Source organism: Synchiropus splendidus, chromosome 17, assembly GCF_027744825.2.
Source record: "Synchiropus splendidus isolate RoL2022-P1 chromosome 17, RoL_Sspl_1.0, whole genome shotgun sequence".
Taxonomy (NCBI): domain Eukaryota; kingdom Metazoa; phylum Chordata; class Actinopteri; order Syngnathiformes; family Callionymidae; genus Synchiropus; species Synchiropus splendidus.
Window position 1 is genome coordinate 12,961,173 of NC_071350.1, and position 27,604 is coordinate 12,988,776.

A 27,604-nucleotide genomic window follows, 5' to 3' on the forward strand; every position below is an offset into this window, starting at 1 on the left:
ATGCAGTGATTTGTGATAAGAGAGAGGAGGAGGAGGAGGAATGAAGGTCAGACTGCATGTCTCAGCGAGTGGGAAACTAAGTGATGGTGAGGGAGTGAAAAGAGGAGCGAAGGACAGAAATGAAGAGGTGAAGAAGAGAGTGAAGCCGGGGTGGAGTCAATGAAGCGTTGTCTATGAAGTAATTGGATGATAATGTATCATTTGTTTTTAATCTGGTGTTTACCATGATAAACACGCATTTATTTTTGTATTTGTTAGTTTAGTTTTATTATTTATTCATTTATTTAGTACAAAATAATGATTTTTTTCTCCCACTACTTTACACGTATGCAGGTTTAGAACTATGTGGCACATATTTAGAACATTTTACAAACTTTTACTGTGACTTTCGATGTTGTTGGTCAGTCCCTCTCTCCCCGGACTCTCAGTCGTGGGTATATGATAATTCATTCTCAGCAACCCAGCTCTCCCACAGCGCCACAGCGCTCATGAGAGAGGTCAGGGGTCGTCCACTTGTGTTTATGTTCCCTCTGAGGAATTCTCTGGGATCCAGGAAATATTTAGTCTGATAACAGCCTGTCTCTCTCCGAGCCAGAAGAAATGTTTGTGGCATGTTTAGGAGATAAACAGACGCTGGACTCTGAGTGGATGGTTGGGATGAATGAGTCTAGTCTGGTCTGAATCACTGGTCTGCTCTTCTCTCAGGTTGAATGGTCCAGTATGAGGATGTGCTTGAGAATGTACACGCCCAATTGAGTCAAATGATCACAGACATGATCCACTCAGTGGGGAAAACCATGAACTAGTTGACAAGTCTTGAAGCAACCAAAATTCCATTTGTATTTCAGAGATTAGCTCATGTTGAAATATCAGCCCACACTAGTGTTTCTCTCCCGGCATCAGCTCTTCATAGGAGGTGAGGGCAGCTCTCACTTGTTTACTGCAGTTACCCTCCCGGCCGGGTGACGAACCTCTGCTGGTTCTACTGTAAGACTAGGACCAAACCCAGACCAGGAAAGTGACGGACGCCTGCATCACATTAAGGAACCGCAAACTTCCCAAAGGCCTCCAGATTACATCGCCGCTCCTCTCGTAAACACACGCACACACTCACGCAAAAATGTTGGAATTTTACAAAGAACAGGAAAAGTCAGTGTGAGGAAATCGGGGGGGGCTGGGAGGTGGGGGGTGGGCACCACGTCTCTGTTTTGTCTGCAGGTGACCAAAACAAAAAGGTCGATGCCTGTTTTCACTCCGCACACTATTAAATTCCACATTTGTTATTTCATTTTTGGCTTCAAATGCAGATACCTGTTCGTGCCCAAAAACATAACACTTAAAAAGCAAATAAAGCAGCAAATGTTTTTAATCTTGGATTTATTGCATGGTTCACATCCAAAAACACAGAGTCCCGAAGGGGGCCGCAGATAAAAACCCGTGTCCAGCACAGTTTCTACGGCAACATCCAAATAAATTACGTCAGCTTGGAATGTGAACATGTTTAATGTTGCAAGAGAAAAATACAATCATCGTTTAAAGTGCAAGCTACTTCAAAAGTAAACCGACAGACATACAGTATACACCGGTGGTTTTATCGTCTTCAACTCAGGCGGCAAACTCTGTAGTGCTTAAGTTAGCTGTCAACCCAGGACAAGAACACGGACCCAGACCCAGGATTTGGCTCTCATTTTTTTATGAAATATCTCATTAAATCTTTAGCTAAAAAAATGCTGGACTGAGGCCAAAATTCAATCCAGCCTTGTAAGATATTCTCTGTTATTAAATATTGAAATCCAGGGTGAATGGCGGAGTACTGTGTACCTGAGTTACATTAGTGTCAAAACCTTATAAATAGAGTTGATGTATCATTTTAAATGTCAAACTTCATAAAAGACTTTATGCAAGACAACAATCTGAGCTGCATAAATTTAGCACACCGGAATGAGCAGTTCTTCATATGACCACAAGGGGCACTGATGTAGATATGAGAGTGTTATGGCTGCTTTATTCACATGACGAGTCAAAACTCTGGCTCCATTCGACCTTGTGTTCCCTTATGGTGACGAGTCTTCCTCATCGTGTCCGTTCACATCTACGCGCTAAATCCTCTGGCGTGTTTCCGCCGTCTCATGTGGCACCATTTCGCCAACAGCGCCACCAGGATCAGCACCACCAGCAGCACTATGACCACGATGACAGTAGTGTTACTCTGGCCGCTTTGTCTGTCGCACATTTCCTTGGTGACCGTCTCGATACTGACGGGGTGCGAGGACTCCTTGTGGGCGCAGGTGACCGCCTCGATGTCTGGGACCACCACTGAGGAATGCTGCACCAAGTGCAGGAAGCCGAGGTTGCTGCAGCAGCTGAGAGGGTTGGAGCCCATGTACAGTGTTTTCAGCGAGTGCTCCAGAGCCAGGATGGTTCTGTAGTCCAGAGTCACCAGGTTGTTGTTTTGCAAGTTCAGCGACTCAATCTTGGACTCTTGAGTCAACGGCGGCAGCGACATCAAGTGGTTGGTGGAGAGGTCCACGTATCTGAGCCTCTGCAGCGAGTTCAGGTCTGTGTTGAGCTTTGAGATGTTGCTCTCCTTCAACAGCAGGTGAACCAGGGAGTCCTCCAGACCCGACAGTGAGTGTTTGTCCACGTCCAAGCCTGGGTTCAGTGACAGGTCCAGGAGCTTGAGCTGGGTGTCCGTGAAGGCCCCGGCTGGCAACCGCCTCAGATTGTTCTCAGACAGATACAAGAACTCAAGTGAAGGAATGGTGGTGAAGAAGACGCACCCAGGCGGACCAGGCCTTCTCTGAATCCACGGTGGACTGGGCTCCTCTTCGCAGACCTTTAGGTCATTCTGCTGGAGCTGCAGGAGGCGGACACTTGGAAGCCTTTGAAAGGTGTGATGGTCCAAAGTGGAAAGAGCATTCCCCTGTAGGAAAAGCTCCTCCAGCAGTGGGAGGCTTTTGGGACCTATAGAGAGACTCTGCAGCGAGTTATAACCCAGGTCCATAACCCTGACACTCCGAAGAGGGCGGTCGGCCACGGAAAAAGACTTGATGCAGTTATTGCTGACGTTGAGAAAGCTCAGCGCATCCATGCTCTGAAGAAAGGATTCCGGCAGGCTCCTCAGCTGGTTGTAGCTCAGGTCCAGGACTTGCAGGTGATTCAACACCACGGCGGCCTTTTGCTGTGGACTGCCCGACACGTTGAGGCTCAGCAGACGGTTCCGGGACAGGTCCAGAAATTCTATCACATTGTTGGTGGGCAGAAGAGGGAAGTAGTGCATTTTGTTTTGGCTGAGGTCGAGGGTGTGGAGGCTGTAGGGCTGCGTGGACGACACGCTCTGGAAAAGTTCCACGCTGTTCTGGCTCAGGTTGAGGAGCTTGAGGCGGCTGAGGTTGAAGTCTGTGATGCAGCTGATGGAGTTTTTGGACAAGTCCAGGTCATCCAGGTGCTTTAAGGAGTCGAAGGCGCCGTCCTCAATCTCCAAGACGACGTTGTTGTGGAGGTTGATTCTTCTCAGGGACGGAGATCCACTGAAGGTGTTTTGTGCCACTTTCGTGATGCTGTTGCTGCTCAGGGAAAGATTCAAGAGAGACGGACAATCCGAGACCAGATAGTCGGTCATCCCGGTGTAAAGCCCGTTACTGGACAGATCCAGTGACTCCACGGCTGCCAGTGGCCCCATGTGTGTCTTAGTCTGAGCAAAAAGATTCAGGTGGTTCCGGGACAGATCCAGAGTCTTCAGGTTCGTCATGTCTTTGAACAGTCCAGGCTGAACGAAGTGGATCTTGTTGGAGCGCAGGTTGAGGTGACGGAGATCTCTGCGGTGGGCTAAAGTCTCCATGGTGAAATTCTCCACCTGGTTGTGCGATAGATCCAGCATGTTGACGTGTTGAGGAAGACTCCCCGGGGCCTCTCTGAGGCCCAGATCTCTGCAGAGCACGTCCGTTTGGACCTGCAAACAGAGAACCGGTCAAAAGTTGTGTTGTAGCGCCACAGACTGTTCTGTCAGTTTTAATTTGGGGGCAAACTGTGTTACTGCGAGTGAGAGTGTTTTCTTGTTTTATTATTTGGGGGGGTGAGACGTTGTCACGGTGGGGGTTGGTTTTTGGTTATAGCGTTAAATATGTAAGAAACTGGTTGAAAATAAAACCTAAAATTTGAAGGTGTAGTTTTTACACTGAAAGCGTAGAAAGTGCCAGCGTACCACGGACTAGTCTGCTCATGTGACCCTCAACCTTCAGACCCAGAAATCTCTGGCGGCTTGAGCAAACTAGGGAATCCTCAAACTAAGTCTGATCTATTGCAGTTAAACTGAACTCAAGCAGGTTTAAACAGCAATTCAACTTCAAGTCAAAGGACCCGGTCTGTGTCTGAGTGGAACCAACAGCCATAACAGGATTCTTAGGAAGTCTGTGTGTGTTCAGGGCGGCCACATGGATCTGTTCAAAAACACTCATACAAAAACAAACTTCACTTTTTCTCTTTGTGACTCATTCCCTGTCGCTTCGTTTTCTAGCGTCTGGAGCAAACACACCTTCATCTTCCTCCCACGGTCTTCGTCATCTCGAGTTAATAATTGGAACCACATGGTCGGAGACCCTGAGCCCGAAAACAGCTCGTAAAGAAAACATCTCTTCTGTTTTAAGTCTTTGATATATTTGCGGAACAAATGCTGATGAAGAATCACCGGACAGCTTTTTTTGTTGTACTTTGGACGAGTTGTTGTCAGCGTCTTCAACACTCTGGCTTATTAGTACTTGTTTAAACAGGATTTCTCTGGAACTCAACTTTGAGGAGATACTTTTTTGAATGACTGGTTTTACAAGGATGGATGGATTGGTAGGAGGACTGATGAAGGATAGATGGATGGATGGATGGATGAAGGACAGACTGATGCTGGTGGATAAATGGATGGATAGATGAGGAAAGACAGCTGGACGGATAGAGGAAGGACAGATGGGTGGATGGAGGAAGGACAGATGGATGAATGGATGATGAAGGATGATGAATGGATGGATGGATGGATGAAGGACAGATGGATGGATGGAGGAAGGAGAGGTGGTTGGATGGATGAAGGACAGATGGATGGAAGAAGGACATATAGATGAATGGATGATGAATGATGATGAATGGATGGATGATGGACAGATGGATAGATGATGGATGGATGGATGGAAGAAGGACATAGATGAATGGATGATGAAGGATGATGAATGGATGGATGGATGATGGATGAAGGACAGATGGATAGATGATGGATGGATGGATGGAAGAAGGACATATAGATGAATGGATGGATGATGGATGAACGACAGATGGAGGATGGATGAAGATGAAGGACAGATGGATGGATGATGGATGGATGAAGGACAAATGGATGGATGGGTGGATGGATGATAGATGGATGAAGGACAGATGGATGGATACAGGACAGATGGGTGGATGGAGGAAAGACAGGTGGTTGGATGGATGAAGGACAGATGGATAGATACAGGACAGATGGATGGAAGGATGGATGAAGGACAGATGGATGTATGAAGGACAGATGATGGATGTTGGATGAAGTACAAATGGATGGATGGGTGGATGGATGATAGATGGATGAAGGACAGATGGATGGATACAGGACAGATGGGTGGATAGAGGAAAGACAGGTGGTTGGATGGATGAAGGACAGATGGATGGAAGGATGGATGAAGGACAGATGATGTATGAAGGACAGATGGATGGATGATGGATGGATGGATGAAGGACAGATGATGGCTGAAGGACAGATGGATGGATGTTGGATGAAGGACAGGTGGATGGATGGATGGATGATGGATGGATGGATGGATGGATGGATAGATGGATGGATGGATGAAGGACAGATGAAGGCTGAAGGACAGATGACAGATGATGGACAGATGGATGGATGGATGGATGGATGGATGGATGGATGGATGGATGGATGGATGGATGGATGGATGAAGGGCAGATGGACAGATGGTTGGATGAAGGACAGACGGATGGATATTTTCTCTGTCCAACCTGTGATGGAAAAAGACATGGAAGGCGGAAGTGACACCTGGTGTATCATGCCACATGTTGTTCAACAGCAGCAGGAAAATGCCCAGAGTATCATTGTGTGTTTCCAAACTCATTAACCTTCAGAAAGTGAAAGTGAAACGTCCATTTTCAGTTCCAGGTGCAGCAGCAGCTGCTGATGGTGACTGAGCCGCATGTTGAGGATCGTATCGTGAGCTTCATAGAAGCGCCCGCCTCCCACAGAGGTGTGGTAAACCAAGCGGCTGAGCTGAGCTAAGCTCCTGGAATCATCCCTCATATCTCACACTGATCTCTCATTGCATGGCAGGAAAATACCTCCAGCACCAAGTGGTTGCCGCGGGCAACTAATAAAAACAAACTCTCTGCTGAAGAGCGTGTCCAGCTGTGATTGTATATTTGAGCAGAAACGTAAGGAATGTTCCTTTTTTTTTTCAGGTCTACTCACAATCTGGCAGGATCCAGGATGGCGAGGAGGGTAAGCAGCCGCCGGCGTGGACCACAGGAGCGGCAGGAGAAGCAGCTGGAAGGCAGCCATGTTTCAGTGGAGGAGGCTGGAGGTGGGCGGGAGAAGGAAGTTTAGATGTGAGTCCTGACACTCAGTGGAGAGGAACTTGGAGGGGAATGTGACATCTGCCCCAATGAGACCGGTTCTATCAGGGACAGAGAGATATTTCATGAGTCAGTTTCAGCCCAGCAGCAAAACCTTATCGGAGTGTCTCGACGGGCATCTACAGTGAAGAACGTAATGTCCCTCTGGGAACACATTGGAACCTAGAAAACCGTCAAAACTCGCTGGATCCGATCTTTATGACACTGGGAAACAATGTAAATGGGTTTTACAGACACATTGTTAGGTTTTCCACTATGCCTGGAAGGACGTCGACCGAGACTTGAAATGGAAGGGTATTAGATCCCCTCATTGCAGCTACAACTGGAGCTCCCCAAAGATCTAAACGCACCAATGGGAGAACTTCAATGAACTGTGTAGGACCCCTCCCTGAGAAAACTGAAGCCAGCTTAAAGAAAAAACATCTGCCAAGCAGTGTTCCTGTGTGGGGAGCTCCAGTCCGCTTGCTTGTGTCTCGGGGAAACATAAGTGTCGACCAACAATGGAAGGATTGTGAGAGGCGGCTGTCGATGGACTCAAATTCCACCTTCAAGACGACTATGAAAACTCTCTGATCTTTGTTGGTTTGCGCAGCGCTGTCATGACTAAGTCACTGTACAACAGAGGAGCTTCTGAGGAACAACACAATAGCATGACTGTGGAAAGTCGGTCGAACGAGGAAGCAAAAATCTCAATAGTCGCAGGTAATAACAGGTGAAACCATACAGTGTGGCCCAGGGCCAATTTTCAGAGGGAAATTCTATTTTTAATCTCAATTTTGTGGTTTGGAATTTTTTAAAAAGTCCACTATGTAAATCGACGGCGTAGGTGAAACTGATTCCAAAGAAGAGTCGAGCTAAAAATACCTACTCGGACCTCGAGCTTCTCACACTGAAACCAAAAAGAATTCTTGGGGGAAAAGACCTGTGTGAGGAGAGGTGACCTTCCTGGGTCACAGCCATCTGTAGCAGTCGGCGAGATGTGGAGCTCAGGAACAAGCGTGCGAGGACGACCGTCTTACGTTCACACAAGCATGTACACACAATTAGAAACATCTGTGCGGGACTTTTTAAGAAGCGCATCCAGGAAGGAGCAGATTTAAGAGGAGTTTTAATGGTGAAGAAGGAGGAAATGATCCGATCAAGAGTTACAGCGAGTTACAAGCATTTAGATGAGCCTCGGTGGATGTGATGCAGGGATCATGGAGCTGGAAAAGTCCTCAAGCGAAAACGTCACAAACCTGAAACGGACCCGAACGTAGCTTCAGCTGGACTCCAGTAACCAGAACCAGATCAGGAAGGCTCACCTGAAACAGAAAGCCCGGCAGCACCAGCAGAACCTCCGAGCGTCTCCTCTCCCACTGCCATCACATCCTGTCAGAACATCCTGCTGCTCGCCCCTCCCTCCTCTTCCTCCCCTGCCCCCCCCCTCCACCACCACTGCCTCCCTCTGGAGTCCTGGAAGGGGGAGTCCAGCTTGACATTCTCCCAGTAGACAGCTTCAGCTTCTTCTCACTGTCCTCTCCCAACCTCTCTCCCGTCTATCTCCTCCTTCCTCTTCAGGTTTGATCTCAACCATCTCATCTTCATTCCTCTCCTCCACCTTTCTGTCTCCACCTTCTTTCTCTATTTCCTCACCTTCTGTTCTGTGCTCCTCATCCATCTTCACCTGTGTCACCCCTTTTCCTTGTCTTCTCCCTCTCATCCTCTCCTCCCACTGTCTCGACATCCATTCCACACATCATCCAAAGCTTCTCTCCGCCTCACCTTCCTCTTCTCTGTCCGCTCCTTCAGCTCCTCTCCACCTCCACACCTTCCTCTCTCACTCCTCACCTGTTGTCCAACCAGGCTGACCTGCATCTCCACTGTAACCCCACTCGTTCTCAACCTCCTCCTCTCCCTCAGTCTTCTTCCTTTGTTTGGTACCAGGATGTCACCACCGATCAGTCACCAGTAATAGACTCCGTATCTACTCCACAAAAGATCAAAGGTGAACTCCACTCAGATATTTCTGGAGTTCCTCCCAGACTTCTGCAGAACTCCACTTCCCTCACCATCATCGAATTATTTGCGACTCACCGCATGACATGGCGAAACTGCAAAAGGTCACATCACGTTTTCCACCTTCCATGGAGGAACAGAGATGGAGACGCTCGAAAGGACAGATCAGAAATGGATGTATCAGAAGGTTTGGACACAAAGTTCGGTTCAGTCCGCTGCTTGGATCGGTTTCTACACCCTCAGGTACCAGGAAAAATGGTGTGTACCAGTGATGTAAAACTAGAGATGATAGTGCACACATCTCAAAAGTCTGAATTACAAGAAGAGAAACGTAATGTCTAAGTTTCTATTTGCATTTTGACCTTTTTCTTCTCTTGTGAATCATTAATCCTGTCACTATATTTAAACAACAATTGGCATGACTCACCTCGTCCTCCGCTTCCTCCATGTAGTTGGACTAGTTTCACATTAGCCTCTTTTAAGACGGATGTAGTTTCATTTTGTTTCTGGAATCCCCTAGATCAGCTGTGAGAAACCAACGCCAAGGGAATCACATGTAGACGCTGCTGCCGATGAGGTCACACATAGTAAATAAAGACCAGGTGACCAGGACCTCTGTCAAAGGTCACAGGACCATGTTTGGTGTCGCTAAGATCCACTCAAATCCAGGCTTCTGCTGCTGCCCGGGGATTGTCTCAACACAGGTGCCGGATAAGATATCTGAGGATGATGGCTTTACATAGTTTTATTTAAATATCAGTTGAAGAATTCACATCATCATCGATGAGGTATTTCAGACATCAACAATCACACTGAGATTCACAGTCAACTTTGGCCCTGAAAACAACATTAAAAATGTCAATGAACTTCAGTGTTCTATTACTAAAAAAATAAAAATAAAGGCACATCGCCTCCTAGTGTTGGTCTCAAAACATGAACATTAAAAAAAAATCAGATGGTAAAAGATTCAAGTCACGTTTTCATTTCAGTGTCGTGTGTGTGTGTCAGTGCAGCGTAACCCCGCCTCGGTGTGTGTACACAGTTGCGTGTCCTTGTGTCTGAGCCTGCCTTTGTGTTTGTGCAGACTAACCAGTGTGCGATTACAAAGTAAAACCCCACTGGTGTGCACACCTGTGATTGTGAAAATGAAAATCAAGTTGTGTTCACAGAGTCACGTGTGATCCGTGTGTGTGCTTCAAGAGGGAGCGTGTGTGGTCAACAGTGTGAATAGAAATACAACCCTGTGTGTAGTCGCTTGAAGAAAGTAGTTTATGTTCTGTGCGTCCAATGCTGTGTGAGTTAAGCGCGATAAGATTGTCGAATGGCACGAGTCCCTGGCGTCGTCGCCAGCTTTAGCTCAACATGAAATGATAGTAAAAAAAAAAGGGATTGTGTGTCGGTGAAAACACGTTTCGTTACGTTCACTGGTTCTTCAACTTTGTTCTCCCCACTTCGACTTTTGACTTCCCCGACAGAAATGGGATGATCTTCTCCAGCAGGAGGACGCAGCTCGCCACGCCTACCAGAACAGGAAGTGAGGTCACAGTGAGTCTAGGTTTAGAAAATGTAACACGACTTGGCATCAAGGCATGTATTGTTATTATTACTCATGTGTATTATACTATCATTATTGTTATTATTATATGTAACAACCTTCACCTTTCAAAATAAAGGTCACATTTTTACATCCTGTTTGTAAAGTCAGCTTCCGTAACTAAACCTGCGAAATGTAAACACCCGGTGGATTAAATCAGAGCTCTAACTACAAAGAGGGAGAAGATCTTACCTGCGACTGGAGCAAGCCAGTAGACCAGAACATACTCGAACGTCGTGTGGCCGCTGCAGGGAAACTGGACTGAATAGGCCAGGACGGGATTGAACATGGCGCCCGAGACGCTTCCACCTGGGCCGTGAGGACGAAGACAAACACGAGCACAAACTTAATGTTGTGATGCGTCGTTCCACTGTAAGGTTTTCTACATAAAGTTGCTGATATTATTCACCATGAATTAAGTTTTTGAAAACTGAGTAAGTTAAGCAACACAGAAGTTCAGATGAAATAAAATGTTTGAAGACTTTTTTTTTCCAAAACAGTAAAACCTATTATCTTTAGACAAACTACAGGACATAAAGCAGACGAATATGCTTTCTTTGCAGATCATTAAACAATGTTTGGGTTGTTTTGGTGACGTCACCACACTCACCGGCGTAGACCAGCGCGGTGATCAACGCGGCGAAGGCGTGGACGCGGAGTTTCTCTTCGACGCGGTGTATGTTGAGCGCCGCCGCCTGGACCACGAAGGCGCAGCACAGCTCCACCGCGGCCGCCTCCACCAGAGTCCCGCCCAGAGGGTCGAAGCAGCGGAACCCGAACCTCTGGTGCCGCAGGTGGACGTCCGACAGACCGCGCGACCACACGAAGGTGGCGAAGTGCCGCGCGGCCACCGCAGCGCCGAACTGACATCCGATCACCGCCGCCGCAGCTTTGACGCTGCTGCGGCCGCGGCACAGCCTCTCGAGCGCCGCGGTGGGGTTGCACGAAGCCTCCCGGAACGTGTGAAGATGGACCACCGTCATCAGGTAGGTGAGCGTCAGGGCGACCCCCAGGTCCAGCCGCGCGCTCTCCCCCAGCAGCTTGAGCTCGTGGGTGCAGCAGCAGAGCTGGAAGGTGGACGCGGCTTCCAGCGCGTAAATCCTGACCGCGGAGGGAGAAAGTTGAGCTGCTGCGCGGCGGATCACTTCTGAGAGCAGAACCGCCACCCCCAGGACCGACACCGAGACCCAGAGCTCCGCCATTTGTCCCGCTGCAGCCCCGTCACTCCGAAAGTGCACAGTTCGGTGAACTTTCCTCCACGGCGTCAAAGTTCAATCCGCGCTTGTGCCGCGTCACTGCGCGGCACCGGAAGCGGGCGCCAACCCTCCAAAATAAAACACGAAGTATAGCGATGTCGAGATTATAAAATCAGAAAGATTTTTTTTTTACAAACGTCAAATGATAAAATAATGCGCAAAATGTACCAATGATAAAATCTAGAGATAGTTAGGATGAAATGATCCAGGGGCATGGTTGAGTCTAAGCGGTGGAAACTAGAGTTTCAGAGCTACTTTGCTCCAACTAACCCTGGTGAAGCTGTTCCACCAGGAGAGGACCTTGACTGGATGTTATACATAACCCCCCAGTGAGTTTGAGCGTCATCACCGCCGTCAATAATTGATGTCAAGTGATCCTGATGTCAGCCCACCCCGACCCTAAGGCAACACAACCATCCTCCTCATGTATCTGTGCGCCAACTCACTCAGTCACGTCATGACGCCGATGCAGCAGATGTCCAAGGACACTCACCAAAGCAAACACGCATCACCTCCTGCTACGTTTACAAGCGAGTTTTATTGAAGGTGCGTACAGGAAGTACAGTGTTTACAGACACACACACACACACTGGTACCACACAGTAGTGTTGCTCTCCACAAAATCAACTCAGATCAGACCATTCAAAGCTATTTGAGGCTTCATATGAGAGGAACACAAAGGATCAGGACAAAAAGGGAAACTAAACCTTCCTTCCCAAAATAATATGACACCACTTCCTTGATGATGAACACACAGGCGCATGAACAGTCTTGATCTGACAACAACACAATCCATCAGCATCTTCGTGTTCTCACACACGTCATCTTTGGAATGTGATCATTTCAAGCAAACGCATCAAACAATTAGCCTTGAAGTCTTCAGTTATTGTTCCACACAGACATGACGACACACAATGGAACTTGACTGGGAACAGTAGCCGCCAGTTGAGGCATTTCTCTTTTCAAATGAAATAAATACTTTTATTGGGTTACCACTAGCAAGCCTTCACAACACAGAAGCACTTTTGTTCAACTTTTTTTTTTCCCCCAAACACATCATGAAGAGGCCTGGTGCTGGACTATAACCCAAAAAAATTGTAGTACTTTGACGGTAAAAAAATAAACTTTTAAAGGATTTTTCTGCTGAACACAATTGCATGACGTAAGAAGGAAGTTCAGCTGAAAGGAAAATTAAAATCCTACTGTTGCCGCAAACTGTAGCCAGAAAAATAGAGGTGCGCAAACTCAGACAACCAGAACTGGGAAGTCAAGCTGAAGACGTCTCATGTTGACTTGCCAGTAAACAAGCAAGCTGTAGTCGCATCCTCCTTTCATTATCAAACAGCTACAATAGACTTCACTGATGTGCTCAGAAATCTGCCTCCTGATCGCCCTCTAGTGTTGTGACTGGGCACTTAACGTCCAAACAGCCTGCAAAGGTTCAAATAATTTGAGAAAATCGAAATGCTTGACTTAATAAAACTTGTTTTGCGAGCACCCCCGAGCGTCTGAGAAACTACCCCACACAGCAGTAGAAGAAAATCAAGTTTCAGTTTGAGTATGAACGATTTGAAGCGGAATTCTCAGGAAAAAAATACATAGACATGGATCGACCTACATTTTAGGTTTTCTGCAGGAACAGGTTGTTGGGCTTCTTCTGGCGTCTTCAGGAGTATTTAAAGCAGGATGCTGTTGGAAACCTAAACAAGAGAAACGTGTTACTGCCGTGCAAATAACCATGAGCGGTTTGTGATTACACTGAAGAGCAGAGTGATGATTCGACAGAGTGATCATCTGAGGTCATTTGCTGTCCCTCAGTTGCTTTATTTACAAGGATATAATGTCCTGTACCGACTCAGTGGAAGACTGTCTGCCTCCAGCGTTTGTCCGGCGTGAAGGGCCAAAGGCAGTCGCTGATGGCGGAGGTGAAAGGTCGCGGTTCCACACTGAGGTCCAGCAGCTCCAGACGTGAGCAGTTCAGGTGGCTGTTGGCGGGTCGGGGAGCCGAGCCGGCGGGCTGCTCTGTCAGCTGCACGCACACATGACCAGAATGCCACTGTACAGGTTCTGACTCAATCTTTGACAATGCAAAACCAGAGATGATGGAGACATACAGGGATGAGGTGGTTGGACGGCAGGTTGAAGGCCTGAGCGATGGCCACCGCCATTTCATATTTGGTCATCTGTTCTTTCCCTGAGAAATGAAAGATTCCTCTGATCGACGGGTCCTGAAGGAGAGGCAGACGAATGGTCGGTCAGGCAGAGTCGAGAGACAGGTAGAAAAGCAGAATAACAAATGGTGAGATACGGGTAAAAAAGTGGAGACCTGTCTGGCTCTCGCCGCCAGCTTCCTGCAGACGATGGCGACGTCTCGAGCGTCGGTGGGGAATCTCTGCTGGCAGTGGTCCAGCGTGCAGCTCTCTGTCGGCCCCTCCTGGACTTTCAGCCACAGTGACGTCACGGCGCTCTCCATCACCGACTCCACCTCGCCATACAGGACCGGAACGCGCAGCACCACCGCGCCTGGAGACGCAGATGGATCCACTTACATCCACTGATAAGTCACCAGATAGTGAGCAGATGATGATGTGTCTACCTGGACAGTGTCGCAGCGTCTCCCTCTCTCCCTCCAGTTTGCTGCGTCCGTACACGTTCAGAGGATTTGGGGTGTCGTCTTCACCGTAGGGAGGATTTCTGCCGTCGAACACGTAGTCGGAGCTTATGTAGATGAACACGGCTCCATTGGCAGCTGCACACAAACACATATTCACTCCTGCTCTCCTTTACACATGCGTACGTGTCAGGAGGTACTGACCCGCCTCCCGAGCCAGTGTGCCAGTGGCGTGCACGTTCAGATTCACAGCGGCCTCGGTGTGTCTCTCCACCACATCTGGCCGTCTCTCTGCTGCACAGTGGACGATCACGTCCGGCTACAGAAGCGTCAGGGTATTAAAGCGAGCCGATACACAGGTTTGAGTGACAGCTAGAGTCGGTACCTTCGATTGGTGCAGCAGTCCTCGCACAGCATCTTCATCCGTCAGGTCACAGCGGATGTGTTGGGGTCTGGCCCTCCTGTAGCCAGATCCTACCACACACCAGTCATTGTTCTGGAACTCCTTACACACAGCCCGACCCAGAAGTCCGGTTGCCCCGGTAACCAGTACCCTGGGGGTTGGGACTAGCACCTCTTCCTGGAAATTCAGAATTCAGAAAGAGTCATATACAAAGTGGCAAACTCCGCCCGCTATTGACGCAACAAAGTACTTAGCCTCATTCGGTCTTAAAGTTCGTAAGAGCTCACGATCTTTCCAGTCAGATAGCGGATAATGAAATCAGTTGCTCGGTGAGATACGCTTGTGTGACGAATCAGCGGGTACGTGATGGCGTTCGCGCGTGTGTGTGAGGATTAGATTACGGACGACTGTTTGGGTTAGTTCCGTAGCTACTTCGTGTCTCTGTTTACAGCTTCCTTTCACTTCCGCCTGCCTCTTCACCCTCACCTCCACGACTGTACAGACCGTGACGTCACTCCCGTCTGAACTAAAACTAGCCGTTAGCTCACCTGCACCAGCTGCACCCGCCCGGGACTAAAATGAATCTTCAGCTCGGCGCCTGTGCGGCTCATCTCCGTGGGGCTGCTCGGATCTGTCCCAGATCTGTAATCGATCGACCACACACCCTTCGCGTCTCCTGATTTATTTCCGATGCGCAACCCGACCGAAGCTTCCCGTTTCCGATCAGGTGTTTGCCGTAAAGTGTGCCTGTCGTGAGGTAGCGTGGCCGAGCGGTCTAAGGCGCTGGATTAAGGCTCCAGTCTCTTCGGGGGCGTGGGTTCGAATCCCACCGCTGCCATCGAGCTTTTACGTCCACAGCTGGTTGAAGAAGCTTTTTTCCGTCGTCGACTGCGACATTTATCCTATTGTGCTCATTGGCATCATGTAAACGGCATTTACTTCGCATTGTACCTATCCGTGTTCGCTTTTATGACAATAAGTTTATTTTTTTACTCTAAACAAATCTACAAGCACACGAAAACTTTCTCACAGCAAAATTCTTTATAAATTCAGTTAAGAGCTCAGTGTGTTTGCGCGTAGGGAAACAGATGCATCGCGGGCGTCGCTTCACAAACTAGTCATCGTTTACGTAGCTGCTAAAACACGTATTAGTCTCTTCATTAACTGCATAGATAAAATTCTGAGACTTGACTGAAACATACGCCATAAAAACAACAGAGAAAACAATGAAGGATGGTTCCGCACCGAGACTCGGACCTCAAACCCAGGCATCCTCCAACAACAGCAGCAGGACCAGTGAGCTGCGACAGAGACCCCAGCGCCTTACGCTTCTTCTCTTCCGTCTAGGTAGCGTTGCAGCGCCTCCTCTGGTGAGGAGTGAGCCAACGGGCGAAGAAGAGCAGATGCACAATCGAATAGAAATGTTTGTATTTCTTGGTTCTGTACGGTGAAAACGTCACTGATAAAGCTATGAAGTGTAAATACATGGCTGCCACGCTACCAAAGACTCACAAGCTCAGAAGAGTTTATACCACAGCGCACACAGATTGAGAATAGTTAGTAAATCAATTGTAAATAAGATAGTTTATTCTCAGTAGAAAAAAGGGACATCACGTTCAATCAGAATGAAATACATGAAAGGATTTAAACGTTTTTAAACCCCCCAAAATATAAGCCATTTCTTAAAAGTTGTTTGCATTTTTTTAAGTTCAAAAGTCAACTGAAAAAAAAGAATGAAGGAATGAAAAACTAAGGGTCAATAGAGGGTGTCAAAGATTTCAGTGATGTCAGGTCAGGGCCACTTTTATTATGACAAATGTACAAGAGAAATTTCATAAGAAAAACAAAAAGACAAAACACAACGAGCAGCCTACAAAGTTTTTACAAGTCCAACGTTTTCGGTCGTTGGCACCGACGTCTCCTCTCCTCAGGCGAGTTCTCCTGGAGCGTCCCCTTGTCGGAACCGTCCACCGGTCACTGATGTTCTGTGGATTCTGAATAAATAGTGGTTCAAAACTTATTTTACACAAAGACACTTCATCCAATCAGCGCGTGTCAGGTTACGATGTAAGCTACCTGGTTTTTGTTTTGTTTGCTACAAAACCTTTACCAATTTATTCCTTTTAAAAGTGTCCAAATAGTTTACAGCTATATGTCCCGATACACAGAAGAGCAAGTCACCGTTTTACCGTAAAACAATTTTCTCAGAGTGAGGTTCTAAAAGTCGAAATCTTGAAGAAAGTTGAGGTCGGCGTGTGCGGGAAGATCGAACTGCTTGACTAAAATGTACAAAAACTTTACAACAGATATGTTTAAATGTACAAAAAAATACATTGTTAGAAAAATAAAAGCACAAAAGTCACATGACTTGAGGATGCGAATAACTGAGTAATTCATTTACAAATGCTTCAGTCACTCCCCAAGGGTCATACGATCAACCACAGGAAATATGAGCATGAATTCCCTAAAACCGACAAAGTTGCAATGTTGAAAAAGAAAAACAATTTCAGATCAGCATCGTCGACTCGGCGAGATTCACACGAAATACTCTGGAACGTAAAATGGAATGATACTTCCTGGTTGAGTGGGTGAAACACGTAGATGCTAGCGATGACGACACAAAATGGTGGCAAATCTGAACAATTCAGCGCCAGTGCTCAGAGAGCTGGCAGAGATAAAATCTTGTCGGAATAATAACGTTATAAAAATACCACGGAGAAACACTTGTCTTCACAAGTCCTCGTTGTTGCAGACATAGTCCACCAGGTCCGTGACGCCCAACAGGTCGTCCTCGTCGTCCTCCTGCGCCGCCACCTCTGTGGTGCCGAGACCATTGGCGGCAGGAATCGTAGTCTTGGGTGCGTCCAAATTGGGGACTAGACTTGGAGTGCTGGAGTTCTTAACCGCCTGCCCATTGGAGGTCAGAGTCCCTGCTGGATCGGATTGGTTCATCACCTTCGACACAACGGTGCCCACTTCCTCCACGTCCTTTTCAACAGTCTTCTTCTCTTTCGGCGTTTCCTCCTCCTCCGAGTCGTCGGAGTCGATCCGGTTGACTCTTTTCCGGACCGGCCGGTCGTCCTCTGATGATTCCTCTGATGAATCCGAGTCGCTGGCCTCCGACGCTCGCCTGCGCTTCAGCGCCAGCTTCCTGCGCTTCTGGTGGGAGTCTTCCTCCGATGAGTCGTCACGCCGCCGAGTCTTGCGATCCGCCGAGTCATCCGTGTCTCTGGAGAAACTCGCTGCAACAGAAACCAGAGATACCAGGTGAGATGTTGAACTAGAACCTGGTGCTTTTATTTCAGCACTTGCATGACCAGAGCCAGCATCAGAGTTAAATCACATTGCTGCAGAGTCATGAAAGCCCAGAGACCTCGTCTCCAGCTGGCAACATCTGCCTGAATTTTGTTCAGCTGCGTTCATGAGACTCGGCCACCACTGGTCTGGCACTGGTTCTCGCCCATTCCTCCCTGTAACATCGGAGCTAAAGGGATTTCTCAAGAGCCCCCAAGTTCAGGAGAAACCCGCTACCCCGACTCTCCAGTTCATCCTCACCGTCGCTCTCCGAACTGTCCTGCAGTCGTCCAGGCTTCAGTTTGTCCTTCCGTCTCTTGTTAGAGCCTTCAGACTCTGATGTCTCGCAGTAGTTCACGTCTTTCTTCTGACTCCTTCGGGAACGTCGCCGGCTCACGTCCAGGTCACTGTCACTGAACTCGCTGGAGCCTTCGGTCACTGCAAGTCACACAACAATCAAGACTCTCAGCGAGTGAGGGAGCCGAGAAGAAGTTCGGATGGGTTTCACTCACCAATCTCATCTTCCTCCTCATCCTCGTCCGTCTCCTCTTCCTCATCGTCGGAGTAGCCCTTCGGTCTTCGTCTCTTCCGGGAGCTGCGGCGCTGACTCTGCGTCCACCTGCTGCCCTGCTGAGACAGACGCTGACTCCCGTCGCTGTCCTCCTCGCTCTCATTGGAATGACCTTCCGTCTCCGGCTCCGACCCATTGTCGGAGACAACAAACTCTTCCTCAGAGCTGCCGACAGGAAGAACATCGTCAGCACAGAGAAGTCAGGTAGAGTCCTGGTAAGTCGTGGTACCTGGCGCTGAGACAAAACTCCTCCTCACTCTCCTCTTCGTCCACCGTGCTGTCACTGTCCAGGTCGTTCAGTCGCCGTCGCTTCTTCTTGCGCTGGGCGGCGCTGTGTGGCGCCGGCTTGCCGTTCTCTTTCCCATCCTCCCCCTGCAGGATGGTGGAGATGTCCTTCCCTCTGTGGCCCGTGATGTTGGACATGTCTTTGCCTCGCCCCGCTCCTGCAAGACACCACAACAACTTCTGTAGCAGATGCAGTGGAGAAAGACCCTTCCCAATACCCATCTCTCACCCGCCCCTTCCTCTCTCTCCGTTCCTATCTCACACACTGTCAAATTCCTTTCCATCTGCAGACTCACTTCTCTTCTCCCCGACTCCCCAGTCCCATGCTCACCTCCTCCTTCTGCTTCCTTGATGTCTTCCTCGATGGCCTCCTCGATAGCTTCGTCAAATTCATCAAATCTGGAAGCAAAAACAGTAAAACAGAAGACAGACGATTCCTTTGGTTCTAGTCTTCCTCATTCTTGCTCTCCTTTTTTCCACTAGCTTCCTCTTCTGAACTTAGTCTGGTATCTCTGGAAGTCATTTTCCCAGCAGATTCCATTGCCAATGTTCTTGTATGCGCTGCCAAGGCACTGGTGCCACCTGCTGGCTGTCCTCTGAAGCAGAAGGAACTGAAACGAGAGTCGAGGATGGCAAGTCATACCTGTAGCTGATGGTCTTCTTGGCTCTGGTGGACCTCCGACCCCAGCTCTTGCTCTTCTTGGACTCCTTCTTCTCCTTCACCACCTCGGGTTTCAGCTCTTCAGGCTCCACCTGCAGACAAGTCTCACTCTCAGCTCAAGTCAGCGAGACCTCGCAAGCCGAGCAGCTGCACTCACCGACGGGGTGATGATGTTTTCCAGGCTGATTCCTACATAGATCAGACGCTCCTTCCTGCAGCGACGAAAACAAGTGGTTAGACAGCCCAAAGCAGGCTCACAGGTCGTCGTGGCAACATCAAACCTTCTCTCTGCGCGTTCCTTCTTCTTCAGTGCAGCATCCAGGTTGGTCAGCTGCTCCTCCAGTCTGTCGCACAGTTGTTTCTGCAGCAGAGGCTCACGTCAGACGTCGCGGTCTCACACACGTACGCGGCCGCAGCGTGATACGTACATGCTGGCATGGCGGGCAGAACCACTCTCCGTCCGGGATGACCATGAGTGGCGGCCTCAGGCAGGCGGTGTGGTAGCCGTTGTCACATGAGTCACATAGAAGAATCTGAGAAGGAGAAACAGAGCTGTTTTGATTAGAAAAGTGACACAGTAAAAGCACTGACTGAGGTAGCTAGTATTGGCACTGGTCCTGTGACACAGGGACACGAATGATCTAAAAGTGGAGAATATTCTGGGGCTTTAACGTGGCTAAAAGAAACTCAGGTCTAGTTCTGGTGTCTCAGGAGTCGGACCCTACCAGCTCAGGATGGTTGGGTAGACCACAGTGTTTGCATGGGTCATCATTGGGCGGAAGGTCATCATCAGAAGACGTCGATGAGTCAGAGTTGCGCTTCTCTCGGTTCCGGTTCCGCCTCTTCCTCCTGCGCTCCACCTTGTAGTCTTCATCGCTGTCGTCCTCCTCTTCCTCCTCCTCACTCTCCTCCTCGCTCTCATCTTGGCCGCTACCATCCTCTTCTGATCCTTTCTTTTTACGCCGCGAGCGAGTGTTGGACCAGCAAGTCTTGCGTCTCTTTCGCCCCTAGAGCCAGAGAGAACCCTTTAGGCTCAGGCAAAGTTTGAGCATGGTGCCACCTACAGACGCTTCTAGAAATGGACTTGTAGTAACTTTGAATGTATGACTACCTTACTAACCTTTGGTTTGGCCTGACCCTCTTGATCCACCTTCTTCTCTCGAGGTTTCTTCTGGACCACCACCTCCTCCTCTTCTTCTTCTTCTTCCTCCTCCTCCTCTTCCTCCTCATCTTTCTCCTTCCTCTTCTTCTCCGCTGGCTGAGGTTTCTCCTGTTTTTTGTCACCAATCTCGACTGCTTTCACTGTTGGTCTGGAGATCCTCGGGGATCTGCGCAGCGATCTCCCCCCAGAATCAGACTCCGAGTCCTGCTTCTCATCACGCTGTAGCTCGGTGGTCCTGCGATGCGCCGCACGCTTCCGTTTACGACGTTTCACTTGCACCAGGGCGTTGTCACTGTTTGACACTTCTTTCTTCACTTCAGAACTTTCCTCCTCCACCTCACCCTTTCCCCTCTTCTCCTCATCTTTAGGGGACTCTTCAACTTTTGCTGCAGAAAGATCTTTGGTGACGTATGAAGAAGACTCTTCGACTTCATCTTTTGTTTTGGGGTCCTTCCCGCTGCTTGCTGATTCTGTCAATTCTTGAATCTGACTTTCTTCATTTTTACTCTCCTCAGCCTTACCGAGGTCATTAGCTCTTATCGTTTTAATAGTTTCGTTTTTGTCATCCTCGGGTTTCTCTGTTGGTTCATTTGTTGGATCAGAAGCCTTTTTGCTGTTTTCATCCTTGTTTGACTCTTTTGTTTTGATTTCTTTTGGCTCCTCGACTTCTTTCTTGTCCAGCGCCAGAATCTCAGTCGACTTTTTTACAGAACACACAGTTTCGTCTGTTGACTCTTGACTCTGGTTGTCCCTTGGACTCCTGTCGGAGGTTTTTCTACTACTGCCAGGTTCCTCTGTCATTTCACATTCTTTAGATGCATCATCAAGTTTACTGCTCTCAAACTGCAAAGATTCATTCCCTGACAAGACAGACACACCTTCAAGTCTCTTGCTCTCATCAGCTGCCATGGTGTTGCTTTCTTCTCTGTGGGATAGCTGGGTATCACCTCTGGACTGTTCCAGGTTCTCTAGCTTTTTGGAGTCCCTTTCCAGTTCCTTGGTTTCACACTTTTTGGTGCTAGTTTCAGATTTTTCGCAGTTAGTTTTCGGCTTTGTGACCTCGTGTTCTGACACCATGGTATCTTCAACACTGTGGGCCTCGCTCTTGGACTTCTTCGTGTCATTCTCACAGCTCTCTGCCTCGCACTCCACCTTCTTTGCCACGCACTCCACCTTATTGGCCTCGCTGCCTGATTTCTCAGCCTTGCTCACTGCAGTGGAGGCTTCGCTCTCTGCAGTGGAGGATTCGCTCTCTGCCTTGGTGGCCTCGCTCTCTGCCTTGGTGGCCTCGCTCTCAGCCATGGTGGCCTCGCTCTCAGCCATGGTGGCCTCGCTCTCTGCCTTGGTGGCCTCGCTCTCTGCCTTGGTGGCCTCGCTCTCTGCCTTGGTGGCCCCGCTCTCAGCCTTGGTGGCCCCGCTCTCAGCCTTGGTGGCCTCGCTCTCAGCCTTGGTGGCCTCGCTCTCAGCCTTGGTGGCATCGTTCTCCGGGTTCTTGGCTTTGCTCTCTGCCTTGGTTGCCTCACTCTTCTTGGCCTCGCTCTCCGCCTTGGAGGCCTCGCTTTCCACCTTGGAGGCCTCGTTCTCCGGGTTCTTGGCTTCACTCTCCACCATGGAGGCTTCGCTCTCCGCCTTGGTGGCCTCGCTCTCTGGGTTCTTGGCTTTGCTCTCTGCCTTGGTTGCCTCACTCTTCTTGGCCTCGCTCTCCGCCTTGGAGGCCTCGTTCTCCGGGTTCTTGGCTTCGCTCTCCACCGTGGAGGCTTCACTCTCCGCGTTGGTGGCCTCGCTCTCTGGGTTCTTGGCTTTGCTCTCTGCCTTGGTTGCCTCACTCTTCTTGGCCTCGCTCTCCGCCTTGGAGGCTTCACTCTCCACCTTGGAGGCCTCGTTCTCCGGGTTCTTGGCTTCACGCTCCACCGTGGAGGCTTTGTTCTCCGACTTGGTGGCCTCGCTCTCTGGGTTCCTGGCTTTGCTCTCTGCCTTGGTTGCCTCACTCTTCTTGGCCTCGCTCTCTGTCTTCTTGGCCTCGTTCTCCCCCTTGGAGGCCTCGATCTGCACCTTGGATGCCTCGTTCTCCGGGTTCTTGGCCTCACTCTCCGCCTCGGAGGCCTGGCTCTCTGGGTTCTTGGCTTCACTCTCCGCCATGGAGGCCTCACTGTCCTGGCTCTTGGCTTTGCACTCCACCTTCGATGCCTCGCTCTCTGGGTTCTTGGGTTCGCTCTCCGGGATCTTGGCTTTGCTCTCCGCCTTGCAGGCCTCGCCCTCCACCTTGGAGGCCTTGCTCTCCGCCTTGCAGGCCTCGCTCTCCGGGTTCTTGGGTTCGCTCTCCGCCTTGCAGGCCTCGCCCTCCACCTTGGAGGCCTCGCTCTCCGCCTTGCAGGCCTTGCTCTCCGGGTTCTTGGCTCCACTCTCCGCCTTGGAGGCCTCGCTCTCCGCCTTGGAGGCCTCGCTCTCCGCCTTGGAGGCCTCGCTCTCCGCCTTGGAGGCCTCGCTCTCCGCCTTGGAGGTCTCGCGCTCCACCTTGGAGGTCTCGCGCTCCACCTTGGGGGCCTCACTCTCTGGCTTCTTGGACTGGGTCTCCAGGTTAGTGGCTTCGCTCTCTGGTTTCTTGGCTTCGCACCGCGACATCTTGGCCTCGCCCTCCAGCTTGGTGGCCTCGCCCTCCAGCTTGGTGGCCTCGCCCTCCACCTTGGTGGCCTCGCCCTCCACCTTGGTGGCCTCGCCCTCCACCTTGGTGGCCTCACTGTCTGCCATATAGGCTTTGTTCACAGCCTTACTGGACTTGCTCTCTAAATTCTTGGCATTGCTCACCTCCTTACTGGGTTCGCTCTGCAGATTTTTAGAATCAAGTTCTGTCTTTGCTGTCTCGCTTTCGGGCTTCTTCGGGCCCTTCTCAAGGCAAGTGGCCTCTCCCTCCGACTTCTCTGCCCCACCATCAGACCTCTTCAACCCACTCTCTGTCTTTTTGGCTTCGCTCTGCATCATCATTAAGTCACAAGGCAGCTTCTTTGTTTCAATATTTGATTTCTCTGCTACACCCTTAGGGGACTTGGCTTGAGCTTCACCTCTTGGTGTGATCTTGTTTATGTCCTGTGCTTCATTCAACCCCACTGCTTCGGATTGTTGAGCTTCTTTTACACAATCTGTCTTCATATTTGAGTCTTCAATGTGACTCTGTGATGTCAATTTGTTCTTTTTTTCTTCTCCTTCCGACATGGCCTCATGGTTTACTCTTTTGTCTATATAATTTGTTTCATTTTCTGACACAGTTGTTTCCTCTGGCAATTTCACTTTTTCTCTGCAATTGGAGGAATTTTCTGTGTCCATTTGCTGCGTGGGTTCCTCTGATGAATTTGTTTTCGTTTCCCTTTCACTGCTATTGTGTAGTGACACCTCCATCTTCTCCTGATGCTTTTCTTTTTCTGAAGACGGCACAATCTTCTCCATACATGCCTCCTCTTTCTGTTCTTCTGTCCGATTTTCAGAGGAAGGAATCTGTATATCCCCGTTTACATGATCTTTTTGAGACGCCGGCTGATTCTGGGCTAAAATGTTGTTCTTTTCAAAATCTTCTGCAAACTTCATCCCTCGTTTCTTCAGTGGGATCTTAGCCTGCTGCTCCATCTTCTGCTGCATCTCCTCCACGTTGCTCCTCCTGTCATCCTTTAGTGTTACACTTTCAGCCACCGCCGTCTCATCAGTTTTGCTTTCAGATGTTTCCATAGGTTCTTCTTTGATGATCTGATTCGCCACAGCAACAGACTGAAGTTGAGCATCAGGCTTCACTTCATGACCATTGACTGTTGACTTGACCTCTGAGGGTTCTGGTTTCAGCTCCATATCCCCGTTGGTCACAGATTTTGCAGGATCTGAGGCTTTATCTTCGTCTGATGTGCTGTCCTCCTTTTTTACAGCATCTAAAAGTTCATCATGAGACATGAATATTTTAAATATTTCGGGCGATCATACAAGCTACACTGCATCACAAAGTCATTTACAAGTCCAATTATCGGTAACATTTAAAACCAAGTGTTACCTTTGTTGTCTTCTCCCTCGGGTTTGTTTTCCTTCTTTAAAAGTTCAGGGTCGATTTGCGTCTTCAGAAGCGCGACAACTTCAGCCAGATCGTTTCTGTCTCTGTGGATGACAAACAGTCAGAAGGAGAACCTCACAGTTCTGCTGCAAAGAGCCGACGTTCAACGTTACCTGACGATGCATCTCCACGAGGAGCCGTCCAAATCGTCCTGCTCCTCCACGTACATACGCACGTTGTCATCCTGGTCCAGCTGGTACCAGTACATCTGCCCGTCTTTGTCTCGGCCGATCGGCTGCAGGCGCATCTTGTCTGGATCTTCCTCATTGATGGCGTTCTTGAATTTCATGTTTTCGTCAAACTGGCACTCGCAGAGGTGCTGAAGAGACAATGCAGATTGACACATTTTGACTAAACAGAAACAGCTTCTGTTAAAAAAGAAAACTTGCTCATACATGCAGGACGTTTGCACTTAAACTGTTAGTAGTAGTAATAATAATAATAATTAAAAAAAATAGAGCACAACAGAAAGCAGCCAACATCAAGTTAAAATTTGCTAAAACTATTTACATTAATGCTTCATCCTGTTATGTTTCACTTTTCAAAATGCCTTGGAACTAGTCATTTGCATGTGACTGATGACATCAAACTCAAGTAAAACTAAACTAAACTAAATGATGACGACAGTTGATTACTTTGAGAATTCCCGTCTTGATCTCTGTCTTCATGGACTTGTAGCCCTTCTCCTCCAGCTCCCAGGCCCAAGAGGAGTTGAAGTCCTGACAGACCTACAACACAGAAGTCAAAACGGGGAATTAGTTTCTTTACCGTCATCATTGATCCAACTATGATCATTGATCCGAAATGTTCTACCTTCAGCAGATATTTCTCCCATCGCTCCACGGACACAGACTTCCCAATTTTCCTCAACAATTTCACATGGAGGTCCACCAGAAGCTTTGGGACTAAAAAGGAATGTGACAAGACTTCAAAAGATATTCAGAAGAAGAAAAAACAGCACGCTTTAAAACACAATTTCCTGGTTTAGTCTGGGAAGAAATCAATCACAGAGAGGAAACAGCACAAACACACATGGCTCGAATGTAAATAAAAGATGTGTCATTTAGGGAACTGTCAAGAGGCTAATGTAATAATTTCAAGATTCATTTATATTAGATTGCCTTTATTATTCCCACAATGGGGAACTTTTCCTTGTTTGCAGCATAGTAACATTAGATATACATTCAACATCAATGACATTACCTATATATTCAGTTACCTTTTCAGTATTCAAAATATCACTGGCCATCGCTGGATTTAACAAACAGGAATGATTTTATATTCTCTATGCATGAATCTTCTGCAGGGATAAGCGATGTAAGACTAAGACAAAAGTATTACATTGATTTAAATGTAGTGACATTGTTCAACGCTTGCTTTTAATGTTGTTTGCTAGGTTGATGTGACAACCAAAGTTTAAAGTCATTAGATTGTGAGAAGAATTAAGGCAATCTAACCTAATCTAAACTGGTGATTTAGATTAGATGTCCTTTATCAAATTTGAATGTAAACTTAATATGTATCAGTGGTATTAGTTCAATTATATTTACAACTACTTGTGTTCAACTGGTGACAGATCACTAGCTCATAAAGTGTGGAAAAAACACGTATGAATTATTTGAATGAAATGCAAAATAAAAATTGTGAATAAATTCAAAAGCATGTTTAGGTTCTTGGCAAGTTGATGTAAATGAAATTTTGTAACAGCGGTAAACCTCAAATGCTCTTCCTAACGGGTAAAAAACAAAAAACGGAACAACGACATTCTTTCGTAAACTGAATTTTTAAATCCTCCTCAAGCTACATCGCATATACAATATGTGGAAAACCTCGGAAATGGCTGTTGCCAGCAACAAACAGCAATTTAAATAGATTTAAATGAACCCACGGCGTGACGCATGCGCAGAACACGGTTGTCAAGCTCCAGCAAATAAACAAAAGACAACGGATGTTCGGTCACTTCAATTTAATAAGAAAAGTACTGGAGACGTGTAGAACGACCGGGTCGATGACGACGTAGTTAGACAGGGACTGTAATACAAGCTAACGATTGAAATACTGTACTACAGACGGCTCTGATGATGGAGGTGATTTATTGTGATACGATCAAACCGGAAGCTTTCACCGATTCGTGTCAGTGACAAAAGCAGAGGTAAATGTGATAACTGGGATTAATGAAGTGTTAATAACGTCCGGGAAGCGGACAATTTACGATGCATTTCTTAAGACAGCAGCCGCACTACGCATGCTCAGGTGGCGCTGCTCTGTTTGGGTCCAGACCCGCAGAGAAAGACGAAGCTCGACAAAATCAAGCCTGCAATCAAAGCGTGAAAATCTGGAATCCTTTGCGTGAAAAACACTCACAGAACACTTGGCTGCGAGTCTTGATAGCTTTCAGAGTCGCGTGCATTTGTACGAGTCGTGAAAGTGAAGTTTGAGAGCAGAAGAAGCTCCAAACTCGCACAATAACACTAGACGTGCTAGCTAGCCGTTAGCCCGCTAGCTCTATCCAATTATTGGTCCTGTCGGGCCTAACCTGAAGATGTGTCCTGCAGGTACCGCTCCAGCTGAGGGAAAGTGAGTTCCGGCAGGTCCAACATCGCGCCATAGCGCTCCAGAAACGAACATATGACCGCATAATTTGGACATAAACCGGCCGAAGAACTCGCCGTTGCCGCCGAAGCAGCCATCTTTATCTTCACCAGGTCAAGTCAGACTCGCTAACATTCACAACCTCCGGGGGCACCAAAATAAAAGCTTTAAAGTGTCAAGAAGAAATCGCGGGAACTTAAAAAATGCAATTGCAATCCATTCGAAAGTTCAAAACGTATTAACTTTTATTTCTGCAACGCTGTTGAAGAACAGTTACATCGTATTTCACGCCGTATTGTGATTATTTATTTGTAACGCATTTGTTATGTGTCTAAGCCTGTAGAGGCGGTACAGTTGCATAACAGTGTTTTACTTTGTAGGATTGAATCGGAAGCAGAGCCGATAACGGAATTTGACAGTGGGAGGTTAAAAA

At 48.2% G+C, this 27,604-nt stretch overlaps 4 protein-coding genes and 1 non-coding gene across 7 annotated transcripts; 1 reads left to right on the forward strand and 4 right to left on the reverse strand.

Moving 5' to 3' along the window:
* Nucleotides 1–1,408: 1,408 nt before the first annotated feature.
* On the reverse strand, nt 1,409–8,042 carry LOC128748161 (transforming growth factor beta activator LRRC32-like). Of its 2 annotated transcripts, XM_053846615.1 has the most exons (3): nt 7,896–8,042; nt 6,494–6,599; nt 1,409–3,952 (listed from the first exon to the last, which is right to left on the reverse strand). In XM_053846615.1, exons 2-3 carry the CDS (start codon nt 6,581–6,583, stop codon nt 2,093–2,095), a joined length of 1,950 nt encoding a protein of 649 aa, XP_053702590.1. In that variant the 5' UTR covers nt 6,584–6,599; nt 7,896–8,042; the 3' UTR covers nt 1,409–2,092. The 2 variants fall into 2 exon arrangements, with proteins under 2 accessions (XP_053702590.1, XP_053702589.1); XM_053846614.1 differs by having other exon boundaries at nt 6,494–8,042.
* Nucleotides 8,043–8,095: 53 nt separating this feature from the next.
* LOC128748163 (aquaporin-11-like) lies at nt 8,096–11,918 on the reverse strand. The gene is made up of 3 exons (XM_053846618.1): nt 10,860–11,918; nt 10,442–10,558; nt 8,096–10,174 (listed from the first exon to the last, which is right to left on the reverse strand). The coding sequence occupies exons 1-3, from the start codon at nt 11,449–11,451 to the stop codon at nt 10,077–10,079; spliced, it is 807 nt and encodes a 268-aa protein (XP_053702593.1). The 5' UTR covers nt 11,452–11,918; the 3' UTR covers nt 8,096–10,076.
* A 106-nt stretch (nt 11,919–12,024) lies between these two features.
* mat2b (methionine adenosyltransferase II, beta) lies at nt 12,025–15,860 on the reverse strand. 2 transcript variants are annotated; one of them, XM_053846617.1, is made up of 8 exons: nt 15,765–15,860; nt 14,502–14,696; nt 14,321–14,435; nt 14,102–14,254; nt 13,832–14,028; nt 13,620–13,733; nt 13,357–13,534; nt 12,025–13,205 (listed from the first exon to the last, which is right to left on the reverse strand). In XM_053846617.1, exons 1-7 carry the CDS (start codon nt 15,789–15,791, stop codon nt 13,361–13,363), a joined length of 975 nt encoding a protein of 324 aa, XP_053702592.1. In that variant the 5' UTR covers nt 15,792–15,860; the 3' UTR covers nt 12,025–13,205; nt 13,357–13,360. The 2 variants fall into 2 exon arrangements, with proteins under 2 accessions (XP_053702592.1, XP_053702591.1); XM_053846616.1 differs by lacking the exon at nt 15,765–15,860 and adding an exon at nt 15,068–15,266.
* trnal-aag (transfer RNA leucine (anticodon AAG)) lies at nt 15,276–15,357 on the forward strand. The gene has a single exon. It is a non-coding gene; the product is annotated as a tRNA-Leu (tRNA).
* Nucleotides 15,861–16,108: 248 nt separating the features above from the next.
* Nucleotides 16,109–27,288, reverse strand: rsf1b.1 (remodeling and spacing factor 1b, tandem duplicate 1). The gene is made up of 16 exons (XM_053846613.1): nt 27,116–27,288; nt 25,393–25,484; nt 25,215–25,307; nt 24,693–24,898; nt 24,523–24,623; nt 20,451–24,403; nt 20,056–20,337; nt 19,759–19,863; nt 19,612–19,691; nt 19,488–19,542; nt 19,313–19,422; nt 19,001–19,068; nt 18,614–18,827; nt 18,326–18,549; nt 18,075–18,251; nt 16,109–17,761 (listed from the first exon to the last, which is right to left on the reverse strand). Exons 1-16 carry the CDS (start codon nt 27,267–27,269, stop codon nt 17,250–17,252), a joined length of 6,426 nt encoding a protein of 2,141 aa, XP_053702588.1. The 5' UTR covers nt 27,270–27,288; the 3' UTR covers nt 16,109–17,249.
* Nucleotides 27,289–27,604: the final 316 nt, after the last annotated feature.